The sequence below is a fragment of the Microtus ochrogaster genome, unplaced genomic scaffold, assembly GCF_000317375.1.
Source record: "Microtus ochrogaster isolate Prairie Vole_2 unplaced genomic scaffold, MicOch1.0 UNK77, whole genome shotgun sequence".
NCBI lineage: Eukaryota > Metazoa > Chordata > Mammalia > Rodentia > Cricetidae > Microtus > Microtus ochrogaster.
In genome coordinates this window covers 977,680-988,893 of record NW_004949175.1, presented here as the reverse complement: position 1 = coordinate 988,893, position 11,214 = coordinate 977,680, and the positions used below count along the sequence as shown (strand labels likewise).

The 11,214-nt window shown below is 39.4% G+C and overlaps 1 protein-coding gene across 1 annotated transcript in view; it reads left to right on the top strand.

Annotated features, from left to right (window-relative positions):
* The window catches only part of Prkdc (protein kinase, DNA-activated, catalytic subunit), a 174,764-nt gene that overhangs the window by 3,802 nt on the left and 159,748 nt on the right, over positions 1 to 11,214 (top strand). The window contains exons 4-12 of the mRNA XM_013354879.2: positions 1,116 to 1,190; positions 1,873 to 1,981; positions 2,659 to 2,771; positions 2,872 to 2,971; positions 4,673 to 4,728; positions 4,811 to 4,841; positions 6,215 to 6,372; positions 8,679 to 8,825; positions 10,063 to 10,227. Coding sequence (XP_013210333.1) covers positions 1,116 to 1,190; positions 1,873 to 1,981; positions 2,659 to 2,771; positions 2,872 to 2,971; positions 4,673 to 4,728; positions 4,811 to 4,841; positions 6,215 to 6,372; positions 8,679 to 8,825; positions 10,063 to 10,227 — 954 coding nt within the window. The remainder of the gene's footprint in view (positions 1 to 1,115; positions 1,191 to 1,872; positions 1,982 to 2,658; positions 2,772 to 2,871; positions 2,972 to 4,672; positions 4,729 to 4,810; positions 4,842 to 6,214; positions 6,373 to 8,678; positions 8,826 to 10,062; positions 10,228 to 11,214) is intronic.

Sequence of the window (11,214 nt, the reverse complement as noted above, 5' to 3'; positions counted from 1 at the left end):
GAACTCACAGAGATCCGCCTGCCTCTGCCTCCCGAGTGCTGGGATTAAAGGCGTGCGCCACCATCGCCCGGCCTTAATTTTTTTTTAAAGGTTGTATTTACTTTTATTTATTTTTTGTGTGTGAACGTTTTGCCTGTGTGTATATTTTTATGTGTACCATGAGTGTGTAGGTACACTCGGAAGTTACAGAGATGGCTCTGATTTACTCTGAGTGCTGGTAACCAAACCCGAGTTCTCTGGGAAAGCAGCAGTGCTCCACCCCCTGAGCCATCAGCTCTCCAGCCCCCTTTGCCCATGTGTTAATGCTTTTTTGCCCTCTTTTGCTTTCTTTTGTATCAGTGTGTTGTATGAGTTAACTCAAACTCCTGTGCTCAGGTAATTGTGAGTAGCTGGGCCTGTAATTTGTTTCTTGATGTAGCATGTATATAGTACATGTATGTAGAAAGAAATAATGCACTTTTGTTTTCTAATTTTTTTCAAATTCTTACTGAAGCCTCATCTTTGTTTTTTTGCGACAGGGTTTCTCTGTAGCTTTGGAGCCTGTCCTGGAACTAGCTCTTGTGGACAAGGCTGGCTTCGCACTCAGAGATCTGCCTGCCTCTGCCTCCCTAGTGCTGGGGTTAAAGGCGTGTGCCACCACTGTCCGGCTTATCTGTTTGTATTTTTAACAAAGCAACCATAGCATATTGAGTTGGAGTTTTCAGTAATTTTTTTCTTTCGATCCGCCTGCCTCTGCCTCCCGAGTGCTGGGATTGAAGGCGTGCGCCACCATCGCCTGGCTCTTTTTATTTCTTTTTGGTTCTTCAAGTCAGGGTTTTTCTCTGTAGCACTGTCTGTCCTGTAATTCACTATGTAGACTAGACTGGTCTCGAATTCTCAAGTGCTAAAATAAAAGGTATGCACCACAACTGCCCAACCTAATTTTCAGTAATTTTTAATCTGTATATTTAATACTCTATTATGCTTTTAAGGGTTAATTTATAAATTTTATTATGTTACACATTGGTATTACCCCTCATAGATAACAGTTTTACCTATATTTAAATCTTAGTTCTTAAAGTTATATTGGTGATTTTTGTCTCCTTTTGAATGACATATTTTGTTTTGAATCCTAGAATACTTGTACCAGTGTTTATACAAAAGATAGAACTGCTAAGTGTAAAATTGCAGCCCTAGACCTTCTGATTAAGGTAATTTTATATTTCTACGTAATATGTTTTTATTGTTAAATTTGTAACAAAAGTGGAAATTTGAGTTTTGTTGAGGTGGGAGTTTAGGGGAAGATGGAGTTGTGATTATGTAAAGGGCACGTATATTTTGTAGCCACCATCTGGCAGCACAATGGTGTTTTGTTCATATTTTCCTGAGTAGTAAGAGAAGAATTTGAAGTTGTCAGGATAGTAAAGAGAAACTTAGCTGAGAATTTCCTGCTTTCCACTTGTCACACTTTCTGCCTGTGATGGGATCCAATGCAGTTTATTAGGAGTGCCCAGAGAGCACTCTGTGTGTTTCAGGGAGGTTTTTCCTGAAACCCTAGTAGCAAGGGGCTCACTTTCACTTTTAATTTTCTCCCTTGGCATTCTGGCTTAGAATTGCTTTGGACTTGGTTGGTCTGTGATCCTGAGTGCCTGTGAAGAAGTTGTTCTAGCCGTGTTATTGCTCTGTGAGGAAGCTGAAATTAAGCTTGGACTGGCTTTCCCTGTGTCTCCTACTGACCACTCCAGCCTCACGTCCCCAGATTTCAGAGCAGGAGTCATTGCAGAGAGACCCAGGGCAGATCTGCGGGAGGCCAGGATTCCGAAGCCTTGTTGAAGCAGAGGTTGTCTTTTGTTTATTTTCCTCGTTAGAAAATTCTCATTTGTGTTCTTATAGTTACTTAAGACACTGAGAAGTTCTAGAATCATGGATGAGTTTAAGATTGGAGAATTATTTAACAAGTTCTATGGAGAACTTGCATCAAAATCAAGACTAACTGATACAGGTGAGATGTTATTTTCAAATATTTTCACAAATTAACATTAACAAACCATTAATTTCCTCAGTGAAGGTCTTTTGCTGAAAGAATAGCACAATGGAAGCAAACAAAAGGATTCCTTAAATATAATTTAACTTATAGAAAGAGATTAAGAGAGGCTGGAGAGATGGCTCAGTGGTTAAGAGCACTGGCTGCCCTTCCAGAGGTCCTGAGTTCAATTCCCAGCAACCACATGGTGGCTCACAACCGTCTGTAATGAGATCTGGAGCCCTCCTCCGGCGTGCGGGCATACATGGAGACAGAATGTTGTATACATAATAAATAAATAAATCTTAAAAAAAAAAGAAAGAGATTAAGATAAAACTTGGGGAAGAATTTTATGAAAAACCTAGATATTTTGTGTTTTACTATAAAATTACTTTAAAAATTTAAAAATACTTTTGTGAATGTGTAGGTGTATGTTTGAGGTCAGAGTACAGTTGGAGGGAGTCGGTTCTCTCCTTCCTGAGTGGGTTAGGGACTGAGGTTAGGTTTGGCAGCCAGTGCCTTTACTCACTGAGCTATCTGGCTGGCCCTGAAATCATTTTGACTTGATCGTCCTCTATTTTCTTATTCATACATTATGTTAATTTTACTTATTTAAATGTAGTTTTAGGTTTCATTTATCTGATTTTATTTTTCAGTTTTAGAAAAAATCTATGAGCTCCTGGGAATATTAGGCGAAGTTCATCCTAGTGAAATGATAAGTCATTCAGAAAACCTGTTCCGGGCTTTTCTGGGAGAACTCAAGACCCAGGTATAAACCTGACCCTGCCTTATGACAGTATATCTCCACAGTCTTGTTTGTGTTTCTTTTGTTTTCATTATGTAATATCTTCCTTAAAACGTCCTTTTAGATGACATCGGCAGTAAGAGAACCTAGATTTCCTGTTCTGGCTGGCTGTCTAAAAGGGCTGTCCTCGCTTCTGTGCAACTTCACCAAGTCTGTGGAGGAAGGTATTGCCAGACTTTGATTCTCTTTCTAGTGCTGAGACCTTGTCTCAAAAGCAAGGACAAATTCTGCTTTATTCTATAACCTAGATAGTAGCGATATCCTAAGACTATTAAGAAATAAGCCAATCAAAAAACAAAACACAGAGCCGGGCGGTGGTGGCGCACGCCTTTAATCCCAGCACTCGGGAGGCAGAGGCAGGAGGATCTCTGCGAGTTCGAGACCAGCCTGGTCTACAAGAGCTAGTTCCAGGACAGGCTCCAAAGCTACAGAGAAACCCTGTCTCGAAAAACCAAAAAAAAAAAAAAAAACACAGGGGCTGGAGAGATGGCTCAGAGGTTAAGAAGACTGGCTGCTCTTACAGAGGTTCTGAGTTCAATTCCCAGCAACCACATGGTGGTTCATAACCATCTACAATGAGATCTGGTGCCCTCTTCTGGCATGCAGGCATGAACCCTGTATACGTAATAAATAAATAAGATCTAAAAAAAAAAAGCTAATCTAAAAAAAAAAACACTATATATAGCTCCACTTAGAGTAAGAAAGTATAGGGACAGGATGTAGGAGTTTCTGGGAGCTGAGAAGGGTGGAGGTGGGGCTAGTTTTCAGTGGTGGAGGATGAAAACATTTTGGTTGTAGAAATTTAGGTGATGTTACACACTAGAGTGAAAATATTTAATGCGACTATATTGTATCTTTACACATTTTTAAAATGATGACTTTTATGCAGATTTTTACCACATTAGAAATAGGTAGGAGGATGTTTGTACAGGAAGCATCCAGGAGACTGGAGGATGTATGTGAGAGGAGGTAGGAGGAGGAGGCTGCAAGGCCAAGTCAGACCTCCCTGGATGGTGGCGGTCCAGTCCCCTCTACACTGGGGGTACCTGTTGCTTTTATGACTGCAGGTTGTATTTATAGTTACTTTGTTTCCCTTGTTCTTAAAACCAATTTACTGTAGTTGGTTTTGTTTCATGTTAGTTTTTTTCACACTGGCTTATAAAGAAATAGAACTTCATGTGAATTTCCACACACGTAGTTGATTCTCACTGTTTCTCTCATCTGTGTCTCTTGCCCCTTCTCCCACTCTGCACTCCTTTTTTTTTTAATAATTTGTTTATTTTATTTTATGTGAATTGGTGTTCTGCCTACATATTTGTCCTTGACTGAATCACTTCTTTTAATCTTCCAGTCTTTGAAGAAGCCATAGTCTCCCTTTTTGTAGCTGAGAAAGTTGAGGCTCTGAGAGATTATGTAACGTGGGCGTTGATTTAGCTCCTGTGCTCACACATTAGTTATTCCATGTTCCTCTCCCCAGACGCTGCAACAACTCGCAGCTCTAGCTCAGTCAAGTGATGTTGAGAAGTTACCCTGAAATTGTAGATTTGTGCAGCTACTGGAAATATCCATTGGTCTTAAGAAAAGCTGTCGGACTGGAGAGATGGCTCAGAGGTTAAGAGCATTGCCTGCTCTTCCAAAGGTCCTGAGTTCAATTCCCAGGAACCACATGGTGGCTCACAACCATCTGTAATGGGGTCTGGTGCCCTCTTCTGGCCTGCTGGCATACACTCAGACAAAATATTTTATACATAATATTGTATACATAATATATATATAAAAAGAAAAGCTGTCACTTGCAAATTTTGATAAACAGTATAAATAGTGTTACGATGCTTTAACAGCTTTATTTTGTTGTTATTCCCTAGATCCCCAGACTTCAAGGGAGATCTTTGGTTTCGCATTAAAAGCAATCCGTCCACAGGTAGTATTAATATTTCTCTCTAAGTCTTTCACAGTTCGGACTTGTGATTTTCAAATAATGATTTTTTTTTTTTCTGCAATAGATCGAGATGAAGCGATATGCTGTGCCCTTGGGTAAGGTTCTTTGTTTAAGAAAATAAGAGTTTAAATTACTTAAGTTAACATATTGAGTAAGGTTTTGTGTAAGCTAGAATGAAGGTAAATACAAAAATGTCTGATGTTTCACATGTCAATATTTACAATGAAGCTTTAAGACTTCATTAATGAAGACTAGTTTAAGCAGTAAACTCTTAACTGGGATCACTTTCATGGTACATGATTTAAACATACATATATTATAGATACACACACATATATATATATATATATATTTGTTAGGTGCTGACTGAATGGTTCAGTGAGGAAAGGTCCTTGACCCCAAGCCTAGCGAACTGAGTTCTATGCCCAGGGCTCATGTAGTGACAGAATAGTGCTGGCCCCTGCAAATTGTCCTTCTGACCTGTGCAGGTGCACACACACAAATGAAATAATAAATTTTTAAAAAAGAATACATATTTAATGTTAGTGTAATTAGAGTCAGTGATCAAAAATATGTTTGAAATCCATGTAGAAAAGAATTTTAAATATTTTTTTAAAAAAATGTATGTTAGACTCCCATTCAGGAGATTCAAGTTTTATTTTGTTATTGTTATTGAGACATGGTTTCACGTTGCTTAGGGTGATTTTTTTTTTCTCTCTCTCTCATTTATTTTTTTTTATTTTTATTTTTCAAGACAGGGTTTCTCTGTGTAGCTTTGGAGCCTGTCCTGGAACTCACTCTGTAGACTAGGCTGGTCTCAAACTTTCAGAGATCCGCCTGCCTCTGCCTCCTGAGTGCTGGGATTAGAGGTGTGTGCCACCACCCCCAGTGCCTAGGGTGACCTTTAACCTCATTATGTAGCTGATGACTTCCATTTTCCTAGTGCTGAGATTACAGGCATGTGTGCCATAACTTGTTTATGCTATGCTAACTACCAGATCCAGGGCCTTATACGTGCTAAGCAAGCACTCTACCAACTGAGCTGCTTCCTCAGCTCATAGGCTACTTGATTTTGCTGTGAGCTGATGAATCCAGATCCTATTCCTGACCCTGTTTTGTGCCAGGTCATGAGCCTAAGTCACTGTAGAGACTGGGAACATTAGAGGGCACTTTGAGATCACCGGATTATTTTAGGGTAATGTACTGTGTTTGTTTGTGTTTTGAGACAGGGTCTCTCTATGTAGGCCTGCCTGTCCTGGAATTTACTGTGTAAACAAGGCTGGGCTTAAAGTCAGAGAGATCTGCTTGCCTCTGCCTCCTGAATACTTAAAGGTGTGCATCACTGTGCCTGGCTATATAAAATCTTGAGTATTTTTTTTTAACTTTTAGCGTATATAGGAAGCTTTCTTAATTCTCTTTTCTGGCTTTTGTTGACCTGTTTGAAATGGAATGTATTTTGAATTTGCAGCTGGTCTGCGCTTACTTACCCTGCATGCATCTCAATTTACTATCTGCCTTCTGGACAACTATATTACTCTATTTGAAGTACTGTCGAAGTGGTGCAGCCACACAAATGTGGAATTAAAGAAAGCTGCGCATTCAGCCCTGGAGTCCTTCCTGAAACAGGTACTTCAGATTCAACTTTTGTTAAAAGCTTCCCCAAAAGAACTAAATTCCAATCTTGTGCCTGCATATTTGAAAATAATTGGTAACATGATCTGTTTAGTTCCTGCAGCATCTGCAGCAGGAAGCTTTGCTATTGCTCTGCCATGAGTGCTAGCTAGACCAAACAAAAGAGCCTGGATAATTTCAGCTTGATCAAAACTCTGTAGGGCATCTTGCTAGGTGCTGAGGAAGCAGGCACTTTGGCCTGCTTGGAGCAAAGTTTTACTTGGATCACTGTTAGTGAAAATGGGTTACTGAAAATGGGTTAGTAGGGTCGGGCATAGTGGCGTACAACTTTAATCCCATCATTCAGGAGGCAGAGGCAGGCAGATCTCTGAGTTTGAGGCCAACTTGGTCTACATTGCAAATTCCAGGATAGCTAGGGCCACATAGACTGTTAGAAAGAAAGAAAGAAAGAAAGAAAGAAAGAAAGAAAGAAAGAAAGAAAGAAAGAAAGAAAGAAAGAAAGAAAGGGAGAAAAAGGATAAGTCATAGTTAACTTCACAGGTTTTGAATGATTGCATAGCTCCTTCTCATACTATGAGAGCTGGTTTTTAGGGAGGAGGCTTCCAGGCTAGGTACAGCTTTAGTCCTCCAAATCCTGGGTCTGAAGTATATCATGTCTTTAGCAATAGGGACTTACCTTCAGTTTTTTCAATTTCTGGGAGGGCATCAGCAACAGCCTGTAATTGCTCTTGGGGTCTCTTGGACTCCTCTGAATGACAATTAAAAATGACTGTTCCCATGCCTAGCTCTGAGATTTCTGTTAGTTTGTGGCTTTGAGGGGGGAGCACTGTCAGCCTAAGTGGAGTACCTCATTTAAATTGGGTGCCCCTGGCTTTTCAAACATCTGTAGTGTCATCATTTATCCTCCTCCCCCTATACGGCCCTCCTTTCTACCTTCCATTTTTCCATTTTCCCCCTCATAGCATCTGTCTGTTCTACTGCCCCCTCTTCAGAGCCCCATACTCCATCCCTAGTCCCTCTTTACTCTCTTGGTATCTGTGGTTACTCCAGGTTATATACTCAGACTTAAAGATTCTGAACGAAAGTCCACAAATAAGAGAAAACATGGAGCATTTTATCTTTCCGGTTTTTGTTTTTTTATTACTTAGTGTAATATTTTCTAGTTCTGTCCATTGTCCTGCAAATTTCATTTTCTTTATAACTGAATAGAATCATGTATGAACTACATTATCATTCTCCATTAATCAGTTGAGGACATTTACGTTGTTTCCATTCCTTAGCTACTGTGACTGGAATGACAGCTAACGTGACTGAACAAGGCCTTTGGGTTTTTGTTAACATGCCCTTTGAGTGAAAGAAAGGCCAAAGCCAAACCTCTGGTCATATCCCAGCGATATGTTAAACTTTGTAGGCCAGTATCCAATTTTCCCAAGTGGTTGTGTTACCTAGTTGTGCTGCCTAGTTTTTATGTCAGCTCGATACAAACTAGGGTCATCTGGGAAGAAGGGATCATAATTGAGAAAATGCCTCTGTAAGTTTGGCCCTTAGGCAAGTCTGTCGGGCTTTTCTTGATTGATAATTGATGTGGGAAAGCCCAGCTCTTTGTGGGCAGTGCCACCCTTGGCCAGGTGGTCTTGGGGTGTATTAGAAAACAAACATAGCAAGCCAGGTAAAGAAAACTAGTAAGCAGCACTACTCCATGACCTCTGCGTTACTTCCTGCCCTGACTTCCCTCAGTGATGTGAAGGTGTAAACAGAAATAAACCCTTTCCTCCCAAAATTGTGTTTGGTCATGATGTTTTTCACAGCAGTGGAATCCCTGACTAAGACAACAATGATCTCAACTATCTTTTCTCTTCATACACTTAGTTTTAATATCTCTTGTAGCTGGGTCTTAAAAACACCTGAAATGGGTTTGATGGCTTAGTGGGTAAAGACGCCACTAAGTTCAGTAACCGGGACACACTCGGTGGGACTGCCATAGCTTGTCTTGCTACCTCCACACAAACACACTGAAGTATGTGTACCGACAAAAAAGTAAATAAATGTAGCTAAGAAAAATATTAAATGTGAAATGCCCTTTTTGATCATCTTCTTTTCCTTTTTCTTGGCAAAAATACATCACATACAAAGTAGCCTTAGCTAAGAAACTGTCTTTTCTGAACCGCTGAAGTACGTTGAAGCAGAGGGTTCTGACTAAAAGCAATCAAATATAATTAAAATATTATCTTAATAGTCATATTTGTTTAGGTCCTTTGGTTATTAAATGTTTCTAAAGAGCAAATGTCCTAAAATTACAGATTTCATTTACTGTGGCAGAAGATGCAGAGTTACACAGGAGTCAGCTGCAGTACTTCATGGAACAGTTCTATGGAATCATCAGAAATGCGGATTCAAACAACAAGGAGTTATCCATTGCTATTCGTGGATATGGACTATTTGCAGGAGTATGTTTCACTAGTTTACTGTATTTTATGTTTTTGGTTTTGCTTAATTATTTACAGGACTATAACACTGCATTTTTTAAATAGTGTGTTGTGCTTGTGTTGATATTATTGGTACTTGTTCTACTAACAGTTCAATTTTCAGTGTTTACTGTGTACATGCATTATCTTAGATCCCCATAGCTTACTGACAAGATGAGTTATTTGTCTATTTTCTACAAGAAAAAGCCAAGACCAAGAAATGTCAGCTAACTTATTAAAAGCTACCCTAAATTGGTAGAATAAAAGACATAAATCTTATTTAGGGTTGATACATGCCTATAATTTCAGTGCAAGAAACAGGCAAGGGAATTAATAGTTTGTGGTCAGCCTGGACTATATAGAACTCTAGGTCAGCCTAGGTCATCTAAACACATTTAGGAGATGGCTAACAATCTAAAAGTTCAGATACTAACAAACAAATAAAACTCCACATAAATTCAGTTCTGGATGCTAGAAACATTGTATTTTCATTTTGTACTCTGCAGCCCCCTATTATACAGTAAAACTATGGTTTTCACTTAAAGTTTTAGACAGATGTTCTTAGGACAGAAAGACGTATTTAAGAATACAAGTGTATTCCAACCTATAATCCAGGCTCCAGGAAGCTAAGACAGGGAAATTGCTACAGAATGAAGAACAACCTGGGTTGCATACTAAATTCAAAGATAGCATACGCTTTATCCACCAACCCCCACCATCCCATAAAGGATAACTAGTTATTTCTGTGGTAATTTGCTTCTAAGAAAACTAGTTTCCTGCCTCTTTTTCCATCAGTATCTTCTTTCTTCTTCTTCTTTCCTTTCTTCGCCTCTTCATTCTCTGTCTTTTATTCTTCATCTCTATTTGTTTGCTGTTTGCAGCTCTAATTCAGAGACAAGATAAGACAGTGTGTGAGAAGCCTCCTGCCAGAGTGATAAGCCTTACAGGGCCAGCGCATAGCGAGGCCTGCCTTTTAAACACAGGCTAGACCATAGTTAACAACGTGTAGAAGTAACTCTTTAGGGTGGGAATACACATTTTTATGAAAAGCATAAGATACAATATTTTATGTACAGTAAGATAAGTAAACAGCTTGCTAATATTCAGCAGTTTAAATTGCTTGGTAATATTCAGCAGTTTATAATCATGTGTCATAACATGACATTTTAGGTGCCTTTGTTTTGATGCTGATAACATTTCTGTTTTGCCTTTCCTAAAGCCTTGCAAGGTTATAAATGCCAAAGATGTTGACTTCATGTATGTTGAGCTCATTCAGCGCTGTAAACAGATGTTCCTCACCCAGACTGAAGCCAGTGAGGATCATGTTTACCAGATGCCGAGTTTCCTCCAGTCTATTGCAAGTGTCCTGCTTTACCTTGACACAGTAAGTAAATGGTTACACTGAATATGGTTGTAAGTACTTAATTCCCTCTCCACAAGTCATCTTTGTTGTTATTAATGAAAAGCATGTGATTTCTTGGTTCAGTTATCACCTGTGAAGCTCCTTGGTAACAATATAAAATAAATGGATAATTCACCAGAAACTTGCTTGGAGATACTAATTTTAATTTTTCCAGACAGCAAAATTTAACAAGCACCTATTGTAACTGCTAATTCTTGAAACCAACAACAGCATTGCTTATATCTGATCAGCTATCCCAAACTTATTAGTATTTCTTCTGACAGTAGTAAAAATCCCAAAGGCCTGGTAAGCAACTACTAATGAAAGTTGTATTTGTAGGCTAACACCATAGTTGCTGTCTTAGAACCTCCCAGGTAGCTGGAAGGAAGGTATGGGAAGAAGTGAGGCTGCGGGAACTGTCAAGGGTGACTCTTACTTCTGGCCCCATATTGGCTCCAAGACTGCAAAGTAACAGAAGCTTATGGGAGGCAGTAAAGGAGGCGGGACTCACAGGAATTGTAGCTGGTGGAACCAGAGTGTAGCACTGGTGGGCATCAGGAACTATGGGTGTCTTGATTGTCAGATTGTTTAAGCAGGTTTGGAATGCCACAGTTCTGAGCCAGAAACTTTGCGATTGTATTGTATAAAGTAAACCCAAGTAGGAACTATAGCATGATGTGAGTGGGGGCGATAAAGAGGGAGTGACAGATGTTTGAAGTCATCTACTGTTCTCTGGGCCTTCTCTACAGAAGGACAGAACCGCTCGCTCTACAAGGATTTTGAGTCATATGTTGGTTCATTTAGTGTAGGTGCCCCTGTAAACCCCACAACATTTTATTTAGTATTTGTTTCAATAGATTTTTATCGTTATTAGCTAAAGCAGGTTTACTAAAACTGTTTGCATTCGTGATTTTTTTTTTTTGTGAGGGAAATTTTTTTTTTTTTTTGGTTTTTCGAGACAGGGTTTCT